This window comes from Alosa alosa, chromosome 9 (assembly GCF_017589495.1).
Source record: "Alosa alosa isolate M-15738 ecotype Scorff River chromosome 9, AALO_Geno_1.1, whole genome shotgun sequence".
Taxonomy (NCBI): Eukaryota; Metazoa; Chordata; class Actinopteri; order Clupeiformes; family Clupeidae; genus Alosa; species Alosa alosa.
This window is the reverse complement of record NC_063197.1, coordinates 10,674,990-10,692,897: the sequence shown is the minus strand read 5'-3', so window position 1 is coordinate 10,692,897 and position 17,908 is coordinate 10,674,990. Positions and strand designations below refer to the sequence as shown.

The window sequence follows — 17,908 nt, the reverse complement described above, 5'->3', positions numbered from 1 at the left end:
TGGACTGTGATGTAGCAGTTAGCTGTAGTGGGCGTACTGTGATCAACCCCAAATGTTAATACCTCGCTATAGGCTACCTTAGAATAATAAGGTTCTACCTGACATTTTTGTCAAAATGGAGTTATTTACATATTTTTATTCTTTGAAAGTTCAGATGAGGTGTTTCTTAAAGTTGTGTACATATTTGGACTTTATATCAAAAATAACTTGTTCCATTTACCATGTAACTCTATGGAATTCTAAAACTTTGAAGCTCAATATTAGCCTAGAAATCTAGACGCGCCCCTAGCGGCAAATTACATTTGCTGCCAGGGCTAGTCTAGCAACTCTCCGTTGGCTTGTGAGCTCCAGAAATCAAAACTTAATCAGGCATTGAAATCGTGTATAGAGTCGTTTGGTGGGCTTAACATAATGATTGATGGCAGAGTTGCAACGGTTTGGCTTGAATTCTCTGCTACTTGAAAACAAATATCCTATTGCGTGCAGATGGAATTTGAAAGACAACTGATTATCCCGCCCCTCGGACTGAGCACTGCGAACGGTGAGTGCCCAGACCCTACATTTTAATGTGGGTCTGGCTCGCCAGGCTAGCTCAATAACTCAGAACTACTCAAAACGCAGATAGAACCTTATTATTCTAAGGTAGCGACCTATCATTTCCTATTTTAAGTGGGTATACTAGTCCTGTGTAACACGTAGACTACACCACTGGTACAGACCAAGAAAACAGCAATGTTTGTGACGACAGTGCGGCCTAGTGTTTGAGAAATGATTCATTTGACCCCTGAGGCGTATGAATCTTTCACCATAAAGTCATGAAATCCCAAACTAACTGGGTCTCTGAGTGGGTGGGCTCAGGATCCATCAGCAGGTTTGATAAACAACTTATTTTCTGCTTCTCAGATAACAGAAAGTGCCACACAGCTTTGCCTGCTGCTTTGTGCTCTGAATGAAGTCCCCTACAGCTCTACAAGAGACTCTCTCAAATGAGAAACGGCGGAGACAAAACAATCAGCATGGCTGTCAGCCTTTTTTTTTGTGTGCCTTTTATTGCATAGTAATATTCATTCAGTTTAAATAAAATCAGACAGGAAGATATGCACTAAAAACATTACATATGATCTATATCTGGAGGTTAAACAGGTACATTTAAAAACACAGATGTAAATCCAAGAAGGAAATGTGTAAGTCACTACTGTGCAATTTGGAGGTTTACACTTTCGAGCTAGGTAAATAAAACTGGATGTCAGACAGACCATGCCTTCTATAGTGGTTTAAACCCAACAAGACCATGCCTTCTGCAGTGGGTTAAACCCAACAAGAACAAAAGCTATATCCCAAAATCATACCAGTCTACTTCAGATTTTACGGTCTAAATCCCAATGTTGAGAGAATAAGATATTATAATTTCAGCCAGATGAACAACAAGCTTACAGTAAAAGATTATGCAAAATAGTGCAATCGTTTCCCTTCAGTCCCATTTGTCTATATAATAGTAATCGTTTTGGAACAATATTACTCGTGCACTGTGCAGACTACAGAGCGAAGCATGATGACAGAACAGATGAAAACAGAGAACAGACAGCCTTAAGGTTATGCCAACAAACAGAGTCTCAATGAAACACCAGAAATAATAAATTAGCTTTCATACTTTGTACCAAATGCAAACACCATATACATGTATGACAAACGTTATGGCTGCAGAGCACCAGTACTGAACGAGGGGTCAGTCATATGTTACAGTACTGGCTGAGAGTTTGAGACTCACAGAGACGAACAGAAACTGATACACAGACACACCACGAGAAAAGAAAAGGCGAAGACTGGATATCGAGCCGTTGTCCTGCATAGTTGATAGAAAAGTAAGAAAGGCCAGCACACATATTCTGGACACATATTCTGTGAACAACTGTAAACAATGCATCACAAATAAATAACCATGTTGACTTCAAAAACAACGGAAACATACACAAACACAGGCAAAAACACACACTAAAACAAAACTGATCAGATGAACACGGAGTAAAGAACTTCAATTGAAAGATCTAACAGAGCATTCAGCCATGACGTAATTAGTAAATATAAAGCTTAAAAACCAGACAATCATTAGCGAATACTGAACATCTTGGTCTTCTTCATGCTGATGAGCATTGGTGGCTTGATCTTTGGTTTGTCTGCAAACAGCTGAGCTTCACTTTCGGTTGTGGGGAACCGGCGCGCATAGATGTCTGGATACTCCTTCTGGAACTGAGAAGGCAGCAACATGTAAGGCCCACTCTACTGTTGTCACTCACACCCATCTGCTATTACTTATTGTTACACTGACATTTTGTACCATAGCTAATGAGTCAGTATCATGTATGTTCACTGAAACGAAGTTATAAACTCTAATCCACTCATCAGACAGAATAAAGAGTGAATGACAATTCTATTATAGAAATGTGGATAGAATGCCAAGAAACCTCCAAAAGGCCTCACCAGGAGTTTGCAGTTAGTGGACCAACAATGGCCAGTCAAGCCAATGGCTTGCCATGAAGGATATAGCCCTGACACTCATTTTGGACAATACAAAAACATTTTCTATACATACACACACACAACTTATTTCCAAATGGTTATTTAGAGAGAGAGAGAGAGAGAGAGAGAGAGAGAGAGAGAGAGAGAGAGAGAGATAGAGAGATAGATGGAGAGAAAAAAGGGACAGAGATAGAGACGAGATGAGAAAGATGAGAAAGATGAGATAGACAGAGAGAGAGATGTGAAGTGCTGTACCAATTTGAGCTTCTTCTTCTTCTCCTTGACGCTCATGGCTTTGTCCTTGATGAGACTCTCGAGCAGGTCAGCAATGGCCGCCTGGGATACAGACAGCTTCTGCTCCTCAAACTCCTGTGTGCTGATCAGCCTGCAGAAGGAGAAGGCCGGCATGGGCGGCCCTGTGCCTGGGCACATGATCTGAGGAACATGGGGAATAAGGGGAGAATACGACATGTGAACAAGACACTGGGGAGGAATAAAAACACTGAGATGAACTTTATGTTTACCTACCCGGTCATTACTGTGCTGAGGCTGGATTGAAAACAAGGTATGAAAAAAGGGGTGGATGTACTGCAACTTATATGCAAGTTATATGTTATATGCAACAAGCATTATATTCAATGGCATTATTTTCAACATTTATTTATGCAATAAATTTACCGGTAGATATTTTACACATTACATTTAGCATATTACTCATCAAAGGAACACGATGGAAGAATAGATATCTTTGCTCAATATATTCAACGCCATTTAGCGCTATGACGGTACCCAGTTAAGTCAAAAACCTACTAATCCTACCCGATCAACAATGTTACACACTGTAATATCAGCCGTTCCAGTGACACGTTGGCAATGTCAGAGACTTTGACATTCTCCATATTAGAAGTCAGTGTAGGATCAGAATGAGTCTGAAGCAGTCACTTTAAGATGGTTTGAAACATGAGGCAGAATAATCAACCATCTAAATGTTTGCAGTGAGAGTGTGCAGGGCTACCTGAACTTTCTTGAGGTAGGCGATGTGGTCCTGGGCAGCATTCTGAAGGTAGAGGGGGACCTGCAGGATCTGCTGGTGGTGGTCGATTAGGAAGGAGAGCAGCCGGCTGGCCAGGAGCTCGTCCAGATCCTCAACCTCCTGGCAGCTCAGAACACACTGGGAGAAGGTGTGGACCATCTGCAAAGCACAACAGCACAGGAAACACTTACATCACTTCCTGTGCACAGCACAGCATGGCCCCACAGTTTATGTGGGTAAAGGCAAAGGGTGTGTGAGTGTGGGTGGGTTCAGGAGTGTCCTTTACTGTGTTGACAGCTGCAGAGGTTGAGGTGAAGTGTTTGTTCCAAAAGCTACTTATTTTCCTTTCAATTTTAAAGCCTCTCTTCAGGAGGATCCAGCCTTTCTCAAATAAAAGCTCAGACTCAAGTCCTGCCAAATGCATCTGCTTCAGTCAATCTCACGTTCAATACTTCAGGTTCTCAAGTAGTGATGGGCAAATGAAGCTTTGGTGAACCACTAAACCATAGCAGTGTGAAGCTAGCAACACTAATGAAAAAATCCAATATGGCTGCCACATGTAGATTTTTCAACATAAAAGTCCTTACCCAAACCAGTATATGTAACCAAAAATATTGGTTTGCTGAGGACTTTTATGTTGAAAAATGTATGTGTGGCAGCCATCTTTTTGCTTTTCAGCTAGTGTCGCTAGGTTCACACTGCTGTGGTTCAGTGGTTCACCAAAGCTTCATTTGCCCATCACTATTCTCAAGTTCAATAGTTTCTAATTAGCTACTCTCACACACCTTTGACACATCAGGAGAGGAATGCTGAGGTAACAGAGTTTAGATTTTGGTATTGCCTTGAGGACAAAGCCAGGCATGACAGTTTTGCCTTGTTATGTTCACCTTTCCAAGGAAACACATGTGAGAGAGAGAGAGAGAGAGAGAGAGAAATGTACGTAGATGTGAATGTAAGTGTAGTCAGATTTTGTTATTCTACAGTATATATTATACACTATTGCTGAAGCTATTACTGCCCTCTGTTTTTTATTTTTCCTCCCTTTTATTGTTTATTTCATTATTTCTTTTATCTTTATTAAAATAATATTTTAATATTCATGTCAATAAAGCACCATTTGATTTGATTTGATAGAGACAGTGAAAACAGCTGTAGAGAGTCGGAGTGTGTGTGTGTGTGTGTGTGAGTGAGTGAGTGAGTGAGTGGGGTGTCTCACCAGCGTGCGGGTGCCGATGGCATGGTGCAGGCGCGGCATGTCTACGTTCTGGCTCATGCGGGACACCATGCGCATGAGCAGCTGCAGCTTGCGCCGGCTGGAGGGGGGCAGCAGCAACGAGCACAACTGCAGGGCCTCGATGGCCACACGCTCCAGCTGGGGCTGCAGCAGGGCTACACACACACACACACACACACACACACACACACACACACAGACATACTCAGAGGGAGTGCACCAAAACACAAACCTGTGGATAGAACATGGATAACTGCCTCCTACCAAAACACACACACACACACACACACACAATCAACACAAATGAGGCCTACTACAGAGAACAGCACACACACTTCTTGCTCAAATACTGCTCTGGTGTAAAAACAGCACACCTACAGGAAAGATGTCAAACTACCGCTACACACATTCAACCAACTCTCTGTTAGCGGTCAGCTGTTACCCAGACGCTCCAACATTGCTACAACACATACGTAACCGCTGCTACATACACATCCACAACACTCTCACAACTACACAAAAAGGTGACGGCTGACAACTACACTAAACACACACACACACACACACACACACACACACACACTTCCCTGCTGTTACAACAGACACTATTCGAGTTCCACACACACACCTCTGGTGCTCTGATACAAATACTAGAGTTAGTCATTTGCATGTAAGGCCACTATCCATGAAGCATCTCAAGCGTGGAGCTCCAGCGATTATAAAGGAGGAGGTCGTCCTCCAGTCAGAGTATAATGGCTGCTTTTCAGCACTACTGCCACAAGATGCTTCATACAGAGTATTCACCACACACTGCAATGACTACTATGGACGATGATGCAGCAAGTGAGAACATTTAGGCATGATGTCTAAATGTACAAATGAGTAGAGAGGTCCATGTGAACAATGTTTTTTAGTCGTTTTAAAAACTGATTACGTCTTTTACCCATAAACGTCTTGAATGGACTAAATACTTGAATCAAGTAAAAGCCAAGCTTATTTCTATTTTTTTTTTTTTTTTTAAATAATGTTCTCATGTGTATGACAGCTATTAGTTGGATAACAGGAGGACACACTTTGTGTTAATAAAGATTAAAGACACCATGTTAGTGTGTGAGATATGGTAGTTACAACTGGGGACTTCAACAGATGTTAGACATGCGCATGCACATATATGCAACACAGCAGGCACACAAATGCACTCACTTACACATACATGGCCACTGACTCTAGCACAAACACATGGTCTTACTTTGGTCAGGACCCAGACGGCGGGTGTGAGTGGACACAGAGGACACACTAGCAGCAGTAGAGGCAGAAACAGCAGTGGCAGCAGCAGCAGCACTCGTAGCTCCGGCAGCGGACCGGAACAGGTCCACCGAGCTCCGACAGCGCCGGTTCAGACAGTAACCGGGACGCACGTCCACACTGCTGCCCCCTAGCGCCACAGGCCTGGCAGGCCCAGGCCCTCTCAGGTCCACGGTGGAGGTGAAGTCCGGCCTCATGGTGATCTCCGCCACCGGTGCGTTGATGCTGAAGCAGCTGGCCGACATCTCTCGGTGCTCGACGATGTCGATCAGGTTCCCCACACTCCTGGGCCGGGCTGGCCTCGAGAGAGGAGCCGTGGTGACCGAGGGGTGATCGCTCACGGACGAGCACCTACTGCTACTGCTGCTGCTGCTGCGAGCGCTCTGGAGGCTGGACAGCTCAGAGTCTGTGTCCGTGATCGCAGGGCTGCTGTCGCTGCAGGAGAGACTGGTCATGGAGGCGGACACATTGTGGTCAACCCTGAAGAGGTCTAGGGGAGCATCAGTAGCACAGCTGTGGCCCAAACAGGTAAACCTGCTGGTAGTGGACAACAGGTTCTCCTCCGACCTAAAGAGACTACGTTGTGAGCGCCTCTGCCCTTGTGCGCTGTTGATCCCTCCTGCCACCACTCCGGCTGTCGTGTCCAGAGAGAAACTCTGAGGCCTGCGTTTGGGGCCCGCAGCGGCAGGGAGGTCCAGGCAGCTCCCGCCGAGCAGCTGCCCACCACTGGCCCTGCGAGCCGCCTGGACCTTCCCCGCACACGCCCCCCTCAGGGGAGCCGTCCTGAGCTCCACTTTAGAGCTGAACACCTCCTTCATGGGGGACTCCTCCTCCTCCTCTGGGGCGTCCCTGCGGATGAGGCTGAGCAGTAGGCACTCTGTGGACTTGAAGAAGTTGACGCCATTCAGGTGGGGTGTTTTGGAAGGCGGGGGGCAGAGAGGCGCCTCTGGGTTTTTACGCTTGCCTCTGTGCGCTTTGGGACCAGAAATGTAGCCGCACAGAACTAGCACAGATTGGACCGGACACAAAGAAGAAAACACAGACACAACACATACAAAACACACACACACAGGCAGCAGGCCAAAGGATAGGGGAGACATGTGTAGGACACAACATGGATTAGCGACAGGAAAACAGTGCATACAAACACACACACACACACACACACACACACAGACACACACACGTTAGCAATACAACCTCAGGTTACAGGTCAGTAGTGACATCAGTCGGTGAGTAAGAACCCATATTTAAAAAAGGAAACCAGTGAAACAATTAGCTGGAATTCAAATGAGATAAATTACATGAAGAGAAGTTTACTCTCAACCTCTGACAGAGGACCTTTTGTTACAGGACTTCTTGATTTGTTTGATGGAGAAAAAACTAAATCAATTCTCACAAATGAATCAATTCTCCCATGCATTAATGATTTGCAAAAGCAACCGTACAAGTACATACCCAACACATTGACAAACAAGTCATAGTACTGAAATGTGAGGAGAGGTTCTGGCAGACTGCAGAAGTAGTCAGAGACGGTTTTAAACACATCCCTCTCAAAACCTGGGTAAGATGGCTGGCTGGAATCATACTTGGGCCCTTTCCAGAGAAAACAAAAAGAAAACAAGTTTTATATGGACACTCAATTCTTCTATACATCTTTCTTGTGGTCTATAGAATGAAGGCTTTGAGAACACTGGATAGTTATAGAAAATCTGAATGACAAAATAGAACAGCCATTTTAAAGTCATATTTGACGGAGCTTGTATATGCAATATTGCATTAACTTTGTGCTACACTACTACAGCTGCATAAGGATGAATTTCAGTGTTCATACTCACAGTTTGCCAAGCACTTCATGGCTGACAGAACCCAGTGTGGGAGGTCATCTGTCAGAATAGCAAAAAGGCCAACGTGAGACACACGCAACAGAATGGATGGCTTAGTTTGTACCGCAAGACACAAGAACCTGACGCATGTGAAGCATGCTGCACGTCAGCGACCCCCCCCCCCCCACCTGTCTTATCTTCCAGAGTAACGACTCCATGCTTGTTCACATGGGTCATGTTGTAAACAATATTCTCAGAGTTCACTTGGGTCGGATCCAAGACCCCTTCAAGTGAGGCCAGTCCCAAAATTTTCTGTAAACTGAGAGAAGAAACAGGCCTATTTCAGCACATAATCAATGCACACATTTGTGACTATTTAGCCAACAAGTGTAAAGTGATCCGGCTGTAACTGAAACTACATACTGTGTTAAAGTTATGTTTCTCCAAACTTCCTGAGTGTCCTCGGCAGTCACCTCTCTGCGATGAACAGTCTCCTGAGGCACCGATTCTGAGGATGGCTCGAGGTTTTCTGGATCAATATTCTCCTAATATATATATATATATATATAAAATAATTGAATTACGATGTGAATGGGATTAAAAAACACTTGGAATGTCATATACTAGTATTCACAGAGCATTAATCCCACCAGATAAGGAAATAAGAAAGTGTTTTGCTTAACAAAGAAAAAAAGTGCTGCACTTGTGGATTAGAACATGTATTGCATCGATTTACAGACACATGTGTCTTACCAGAGTTTCCTTGTCAAATTTTTTTGAATGCCTGAATTTGAAAAAGCCTTCTTTTTCCTTCAGTGAGCCAGACTTCTTTCTCAAGGTTGGTGGGTAATTTGGGATTGGCTTCAAAGGAGACGTTGAAGGAAATCTAAGAATGCACAACACAAGCCATTTAAGAGCTTCTTTGGTGATACTGGCTCTCCTCTTGTTAAATAGTCAAAAACTATGCTAAATATCTGAGACCCAATGTTTACTTAAGTCTAGCAACTGAGTCACCAAGTATGTGTGCAAGAATGTTATTTGCTTTGGCCAATACCTGTACAGTTGAGCATTGTCTTCAAAATCCTCAGTGCCCCATCTAGTTTTTACATCCTCGATGACGTGGTTCTTGAGAAACTTTTTCAGCAACTGCACTGTTTGTTGCCTGGTGACCTCGGGTCCGAAATTGTTATTATTCCTCAGGAGTTCATGCAACCAGTCCACCGCTGCACCCGCGGTGAAACAGTTCCCGTAAACCCTGAAGTGCTGTCGATGTTTCCGTAGAGGCATGCCCGCACGGAAGAGCTTGGTCACTTCATTCCACTAGAAAACAATTGTTTTGGTTTTATTGTTTAACAGTTCACATAACGTTGTCGACAACTCGCGGGGTACGAATTCTGTAGCATGTAGTTAACGTTAGAGACAACGAATGAATAACAAGTAGTACCACTTTATGAACATTATGCATACTTAAACATTGAACAACCTGAAGAAAACCCACTATAGCTTGTTTCTTCCTGATGACTTGCAACTTATTTATTCATTGACCTTAGCTAGCACTGCAATTAGCCATGCATCTAAATTAGCTGTTGTAAATTCTACAACTGACGTTAGCTTCTAGCTATTATACTCTGTATGCTAACGTGTTATTTGGCTAAAGTTTCGCAAAGTTTCTTACCAATTTGGTGGCTCTATATGGACCAGGTGTTATGACGTGGTTATTCATATCGTCATCCATGTCGATGTGTATGGAATCTAAATTAATTTTTACTGTCCGCCGTATTCATACTTTTGTTGTCTTCCAGTACCACGCCAACTGGGTGTGTACAGTACACTCTCAACAAACGACTGAGTTGAGATTACACCGTTTAAAATTACGAGCCTGGTTGCCGAGACATTCGATTGGTCGGCACTCTTGTCACGTGTCAGGAGCTGTAAACAAGGAAAATGCTGATGTTGTTCTGTGTCAATGTGAAACTCGATAAAAAAAAGATTGCTTAAAATGTCTTGCTTAAAACATTCTTTATGGCAAACAAAACATTTTAGCATTTTAGCTTTGTTGTGAAGACTATCATACGGCTATGGACTCTATGATCGGTCACTGCCACCTTGTGACCGTGCAACACTGTAGCCTTGGCCTAGGCATACTACTGAGGGCTATTCAACAGTCTTGTAGCCTACACTTAAACGTGTGTGCAGACTGCAACTACTTTAAGCTACACTACAAGTAACGACAAACCAACTAGCCTATAACTACTAATGAGTCATTTTGTCAAAGTTTCTACTAAAGTTTCTATTCTATTCTATTTTAATATTTATTTATTGTAAAACATCATCGCTACGAAACAGATTAAGTATGTTTAGACTAAAGGATGCATTTCAAATAGGTGTGAAGGATGGATCCTCCATGCTGACTTGAGGCCGCCAATCAAACAGCCCTGAAATGCAGCTACTATGCTGTCATTAATGCCATTATGGCGGCAGCTCTGATTCTGGATCAGATTAAAGTCCCAATTAACCTTCTGGCATCAAGGGTCAAATGTATTTTGATATTCACTCTCTTTTATTGTTATTTTATTTTTAAAATAGTATAGGCTAGCCTATTGTAAATGTAATTTTGTAATTGTAATTAATTTATTTATTTCAAGACAGAGACAGCGCACAATAAGACATTAACCACAACAAGAGAATATGCATTGTGCCAGGTTTTAGCAGATTGCTATTCCACCTGTAGTCCCTGGGCAGGTTGATGAAATAGTACATTAAAAATTAGTATAAGTGAAGAAAGTTATTAAGTTAGATAAAAGCACAGGTCAAAGAGGCAATATATAAAACAAATAAATAGAAAACATGAAAGCAGATTCGACAGGACAGACTGCCCCCATTACGCTTGCGCGCGCGCACACACACACACACACACACACAATTCATAAATGTGTACTCTTGTCTTCACAGTAACCAACGCTTTGCAAGACGTGAGGACCTACATGAAATAATGTCGGTAAAGTATTCCATTGAGTCATAGCAATGCAGGAAAATTATGACTTCCCAAATGCAGTTTTGCGTTGGGATATACTACACTCTCCCCTAACAGATCTTGTTGTTCTTATTGACCTCTCAGAGCAGAGTGTGACATATTTCTTAAGGGGGGAGCTGTTGCATTATGAATAATTTTAAAAAGTAAACAGACATTTGAGTGCTTTATGAGGTTATCAAAGTTTAAAATTTCATATTTATTGAGTATATGACAGTGATGGTGGCGCCGTGGCTTTTTGTCATGGATTTAAAACGCAGTGGCTTTAAAATGGTTTCATTTGACTGAGACCAGCTTGTAATACAATAAAAAAATGTGGTATAATCATGGCATTCAGATACATACTCGAAGCCTCTAGTGAGTGAATTCCTTATGTGTCTGAAGTTAGATAGGTGAAATTTCAGTGTGTTTCTCAGTTTTTTCACATGGTGTTTAAAGGTATGAGTTGGGTCAAGAGTAACACCCAAATACTTGAACTGATCAACATTTTTAATAGTTTGCCCATTTACTGAGACATCGGGGTAATCTTTTAGGGTGATCCTGCTGGTAAAAAACATGGTTACAGTTGTACAGGGTGAGGCAAGAGCACTGATCTATAAAAAACACTATATTCTTTATAGATCAGTGGGCAAGAGTTGTGTAGCCAAAGAGCAACCTTTTGCATTGTCTTTGTTAATGTCATAGCAACCTCTGTAGCACTCATTCCATGAGTGTAGATGACAGTGTCGTCTGCATACATTATTATGCTGACATCATCACATATGGAAGGCAGGTCATTATATAAATGCTAAAAAGTAGGGGGCCCAAGATTGACCCTTGCGGTACACCCAGTGTACAGGCTTTAAGTGGAGAGAGTGTATTATTTACTTGCACACACTGTTGACAGTCGCTCAGGTATGATTTGGTCAAGTTTAAAGAATATAATTACCAAGTTTGTGAAACAATTTGTTATGATCAACAGTATCAAAGGCCTTGCGCAGCTCTAGAAAGACATCACCAACCACTCCTCCTTGGTCTAAGTTGGTTTTAATGTCCTTAAGGAAGTAGCAGCAGGCTGTGTTAACCAAGTTTCGGTGAGGCACAAATAATCAACATTAGAGTCTGTTAATAAGTGTTCAAGTTACACCAAGAGAGCCAGGGAGAGGGACAGAGATACATAGCAGAAAAAAAGAGAGGGAGAGAGAGAGACCAGCAACCGAGGTATATGGCCTAATGTTAGAGAAACCTAGTGTATTCCATTTACAATCAACTGCTTGCTATTGTGCACATGCACAAATGGATTGGAACAATAGCATTCACTTAACCATGTGTAGCTTTGAGGCTTGGAGGTCACTGCATGGGTCCTGGGTCATCTGTAAAAGATTACAGTCACCTTTTGTGGAAAACATCCCAGATCTTTGACAATACACAAATAGTAGTTTTATGATGGTAATTACTCACCCCTCACCCACTGCTGGGGCACTAATTCAGGAACATTAGCATATTCATCCCCTTTGTTTCAAACTCAGTATGGCAGTCTTTGACATGCCTATCTTACTTTTAATCACAAAAAAAACCTCTAAATAAATAGCTTAGCTTAATTTTATGAAATGGTAAAATTTATTTTGCAGATGGTCAAAGAGGAAAGACAAGAGAAGAAGGAAGGCAGGTTAGGTTTGACTCCATTCGTAAATTAGCTCACAGGCAAACTGCTGATCAGTCAGCAGGCAGCATGCTAGTAGGCCTATGGCTCCTCTGCTCCTTTGCTGTGTCCATCACCGGCCCTTTCATGTAAAATTCTCCCGCTGGGCTCCTGAAGAAGCAACAGAGTAGACGCACATCACATCACCAGCTCTCCTTCAGCACTTCACAGACTGCCCGCTCTCGGCTCGCTCACTAATAATCTCATGATACTGTAATGTCTGCCAGTGTTCAGTTATCTTGTTTAATTGCAAAGCACAAAGAACATCCACTATACAGGCACGAGAACTCAGTGGCCCGCATTTGGCCAGAGCAGAAAAGAACTAGAACTTCCTCAACCGGTAGCATATATCCCCGGGGGGTCCGCTCCCTCTCGCCAGCCCGCCAACCATCAGTGTGCCCGGGGTTATAGCAAGGGCGTTCTGCACAGTAAATCTATGTCAAGATTATTCCAGGCACATTTGATTTGATGTGACTGAGTACAATATGAGAGTCCACTGATGTGGGTCAAGGCATCTGGCTGTCCTTCTCACAAGACTGTTGGTCATTTTGTTGGTTTATGATTGGCTTTTGCCTGGGCTCAGAATCCCAGTGTGGTGCTGGTATCAATGGCACTGGAGGTTCACAGCCAGTGGTTAAGCCCAGATATGCACTATTGTTGAAGTGGGTCTATCCTGTTTGATGTATGGACAAGAAAAACATTATAAAAAATGCATGCTGTTAGGACAAAGTGCATAAAAAGCTACAGAAAGAGAGACAGTGAGAGAGAGAGAAAGAGAGAGAGAGAGAGAGAGAGAGAGAGAGCAAAAGAGAGAGAGAATGAAAGGGTAATGAAAACAGAGATAAAGGAAATGCAAAGATTGTCAGTTATATAGATTCTGCTTGGGGCTGCCATTCTTAAATTAAGCATGAATTTATTTACATTGCTGGTATTTACAGTAATGATGCTGGTAACACAAGCAGAATGGGTCAGAATTGAATTAAATGCAACATTGCTGCAAAGTAAAGCAACCTGTATAAAAGACTGAGTTAACCATATAATCAAAATCAGAGTGGGGCTCTTGTAAAATAAATGAATTAATCATGATCCAACACTGTCGTCTCTAGTTTCCTCTCAGTCTTAAATATTCATAATAAGTGATCTTAACAGGATACCCCCTTACAACCCTCAAGATGTCCTCTTAACTGGGATGCCTTATCTGTATCTGCGTATGATGGTTTATTTAGTAGCTAAAACCTTGTGAGACCTGACCAACTTACACCTATGTTTAGGTTCACCCTGCCTTTGTGTTGTTTTACAGTTCTGCTTCTCTAAGCATATTCAGTTGAGATCAGACATTTGTATGTGTGTGTATTGTCACACGCCTGATCTACATCTCGCTGTGGACTTGACCCAGATTTGTTGCCATTTTTGTCATGCCCAACATTATTTTGTACATATTTTGCACTCTATGAGCTTACTAGCCCATCCTAATAGAGAAATACAGGACAATGCATGCCAAAACAAAATTAAACAATCAACTTAAAAATGTAAAGCCAAATGCAGAAAGCTTGATTTGTTATCGCCTCTAAAATAACTTGAGGCTTACAGAGACCATGTAGTCCATGAGCCACAGGCCCAAAAGGGGGCATGTCACTACCACTTGGGGGGGCAAATTCTCACCATATTTTTCTGAAAGCTACATATCTCTGGAGTATAAAATGGTATGATAGCAAGTTGGATCTTGTAGCTTTGTGGCTGTACAGGCCTTCAAAGTTGACCTCTGATTTGAAAAAAGGAAATTCCGCCTATTGGCTTTTTTTTTGTTAAACCACTCATAAGAGCCCAGAAAATAATTCAAACCTCATTATTACTGATGCATATGTGGTGTTTGATGTTGGCATACATATTTTGAATCATTATGTGATTTTGCCCTTCATTTTGGTTGATAAAATTCAAGATTTATGTGTAATAATGAGCAAATCTACGTTTTCAGAGACACAACGTGTTGCAGCACTAATTGAAATGCCCACTACCTCATTAATCAATGTATTTATACCTTCCTACCTCCCAGCAGAGACTTGAAATACAAATGATTACATAGGTCTGCATTGCTATGCTATTTACTATTTGTAAATGTACTATTCGGAAACACCCCAAAATTCAGTCAATTAGTATTTTATTGAAACTACCCATAAGAGATATTCCAAGAGATCAAAACATCATGATTACCAATCACATATAGTGTTAATTTCGTCAGACGAGAGGAAAAATGTTTGTCAACGACCTTTTTTTTCATGACTAAGACAAGACGATGACGAGACGGCAGTAATGTCCTGAAACACTGACTAAGACTATCTTAAGATGAATTATTGTTGACGAAAAAAGACGAGACTAAAATGTTTTGCATGAAATAAGAACTAAGATAAAATCTCTCTTCATTTTCGTCTACAAAATGAGAAGACAGAATATCTAGCTGTTATGTTTTCAAAATATTCCGAATGAGTTCATATGCAACAGCTTTCCTGTAGGCTAGTCTACGTGCTGTTGCTGCAACCCTGTGGCTGCAACACGAAACTACATGGAACAAGAACACTGGAGATTTCTGCCAGAGTTACCAACTAACTACCTAAGCTTTATGCCACAATGCTACATACCCAGAAGTTGAAGCTTCTCTCATACAAATTAACATCCACCAGAATGTCCATACTGAAAATGTTCATCATGTAATGTCAACTATTTAACTAGTTAGACTGATGATGCAAAGTTTGCTAGCAAGTAAGCTAATATGGAAAGTTAAGCTAGCAAGTTAGCTATGGCTAAGATGGAGAGTCTGTTTGGGGAATGTGTTGTGTTTGGCGTGATATCGCCATCTAGCGAGGAGGAAAAAAACATTAATACTTTGGTCACGACAGTGTTTCTCAAACTTTTTCAGTTTCAGGACCACTTAACTAACCCTAGCTAAAAAAAAAAAAAAGATTAGACCTACTTCAACAGTAGCCTATAATTAGTCTACACTATAGGCCTACTCACTGAACCACCTTGCTTATTGTCTTTGCACTTTGCTTATTGTGTGGATTCATACTGTATGATTTAAACTGGCATGTCTTACATAGACAGTGTTGCAGAACTGTTTTTACATACAAGTTGGTTCAATATTGCAAACAACTCATCTATATTATATTTTACCACGCCTGCTCACGGACCACTTGAGATAGCTTGCGGACCACCAGTGATTCCCGGACCACACTTTGAGAAACACTGGTCTACGAATAAGACAGTGGTCCAGTGTAATCTTTTACTGTCTATGGTCAAATCCCAGCCGAGCTATAACTGTAGCTCGACTTACCTGTGCATGTAAACATACTGACTGACAAAAAATCAGAATGAGTAATTATAACAGACGAGTAGCCCTGTGGACACACAATATTGTTGGAAAATTGAGATGTGTGAAACACTATTTGACTCAAATGGTAATCAGAAATAATTTGTTATAAAAAAAGACTAAAATGTGTTGACTAAAACTGACTAAGACTAAGATACCTTTAGTTTTCTTATGACTAAAACTAGACTAAAATGACGAGACTTTTAGTCGACTAAAACTTGACTAACAAAAATGATATTTGAATGACTAAATATGACAAAGACTAAAAAGGACATTTCGTCACAAGACTAAGACTAAGACTAAATAAAAAAATAGGTAACAAAATTAACACTAATCACATATTACCTTTACATTCAAGGAATACCATATGAAAATTGTTCACATCACCACATGTACCCAGCTTAACATAAATATTAAAATTTTATAATGTCCAGGGCACATGAAATATATACAGTAATTTCCTGTTTATTAGCCATATTGTGTAAAAGCCACAGGACAGTGTTTTATGCAAGTTAAAAGAAACAAAACCATATACATATTAACTGCCCCCGTGTATTAACCTCATAGCTGAAGAAATTTTGCAAAATCATTGTATAAGCTGCAGCTAATAGTTGGGAAATTATGGTAATTGCATCACAGGTGCTAAAATGATCTACATTATACATTTCAGTTGTACTTTTGACTAGTAAGAATGTGGGAATGAGATGTAGATGAACTGGTTGGTGAAAATATTCATATTTTACACATTGTTATCATTATGTACAATTATTATTATTATTATTATTATCATACTTAAAATTGTCTTTCATCTGATGTTAAAATAATTTCCATTGAAAAGAAATAATAACTATTTTCCAAGACTTGATCTACAAGTACATACATTTACAACAGTTTTAAAAATTCTACAGTTAGATCTGATGAGACAGAAACTAAAATTGGATCAATCCATTTTCAGAGGAACATGAGTTCATTTGCATATCTACAGCAGGCAAAGCAACACAAGGTTAGGGATGATCTGATTCAGGCTCATACTACAGGCAAAGATCATGACATAGAGGCTGGAGTCAGATACACCTAAGCACAAATTCCATGATACATTGACAAAGCAAAAATTAAATACATTTACGAGCATGAGTCAAAAAAGAAAACACAGGCACATGGCAAGACCATCATGTTAAAGACTGGACATGAGAGAAGTCTTTTGTCACCCTTTGGACCTTAACCATGGTCATTGGCGACACCTGAGGGGACCCCAAGGAAAACCTCTAAAGCAGCACTTGCAAAGCATTTGCAGAAACTTGCATCACTATCAGATAATCTTCCAGATGAATATAATACAGCAACAATCATTGATGGAATGTCTCTGGTCCAAGGTCAATAACAATGCCTCAACTTATGCAGACATTGCTGCTGCTATTCATAGCATGATCCGTAAAGAGGCAAAGCAGAGGCAGATCATTTTTTAGATTAAATTAGATTAGATTTAACTTTATTGTCATTGTGCAGAGAACAAGTACAGAGACAACGAAATGCAGTTTGTGTCTAACCAGAAGTGCAAAAAAGCAGAAAAGTACAATGTGATATACACAGTATAGGCAGGTGGTGCCTAGACAGGACAAGAAATATAGTGCAGTGTAGACAGTAGTATACAGTTGTTTTGCAGAAGGTGGTTTAGAGTAGCATAAATTAAATATAAATATGTGCAGTGTATTAGCAGTTACCTTATAAGAGCAGAATAAATATGGCTATGTACTGTAAGATGAACAATGTATGAACAACATGTACAGGTATGTGCAATGTAGGCCTAGTGGCGGTACCATTATAGTAGTAGTAAGAACAATATAGATATATGCAGTGTATTAACAGAATATATTACAGAAAAACTGAATAAATATGGATATTTAGTATGAACCATAT

General features: G+C 41.0%; 1 protein-coding gene across 3 annotated transcripts; it reads right to left on the bottom strand.

Annotated features, from left to right (window-relative positions):
- Positions 1-1,039: 1,039 nt before the first annotated feature.
- Positions 1,040-9,746, bottom strand: depdc1a (DEP domain containing 1a). Of its 3 annotated transcripts, none has more exons than XM_048253656.1 (12): positions 9,591-9,746; positions 8,970-9,235; positions 8,669-8,801; positions 8,339-8,460; positions 8,104-8,234; positions 7,928-7,975; positions 7,548-7,685; positions 6,034-7,092; positions 4,767-4,939; positions 3,533-3,709; positions 2,773-2,952; positions 1,040-2,247 (listed from the first exon to the last, which is right to left on the bottom strand). In XM_048253656.1, exons 1-12 carry the CDS (start codon positions 9,648-9,650, stop codon positions 2,107-2,109), a joined length of 2,628 nt encoding a protein of 875 aa, XP_048109613.1. In that variant the 5' UTR covers positions 9,651-9,746; the 3' UTR covers positions 1,040-2,106. The 3 variants fall into 3 exon arrangements, with proteins under 3 accessions (XP_048109613.1, XP_048109614.1, XP_048109615.1); XM_048253657.1 differs by having other exon boundaries at positions 6,034-7,062; XM_048253658.1 differs by lacking the exon at positions 6,034-7,092.
- Positions 9,747-17,908: the final 8,162 nt, after the last annotated feature.

What these genes read in the sequence shown, in the direction of transcription:
- depdc1a (XM_048253656.1), bottom strand. Translation starts at nt 9,650, where the DNA reads ATGGATGACGATATGAATAACCACGTCATAACACCTGGTCCATATAGA. An exon ending in CATGAAGTGCTTGGCAAACT is followed by an intron (nt 7,686 to 7,927) that starts GTGAGTATGAAC and finishes TTCTCTGGAAAG; the next exon opens with GGCCCAAGTATGATTCCAGC. An exon ending in CTTGTTTGTCAATGTGTTGG is followed by an intron (nt 7,093 to 7,547) that starts GTATGTACTTGT and finishes AATCTGTGCTAG; the next exon opens with TTCTGTGCGGCTACATTTCT.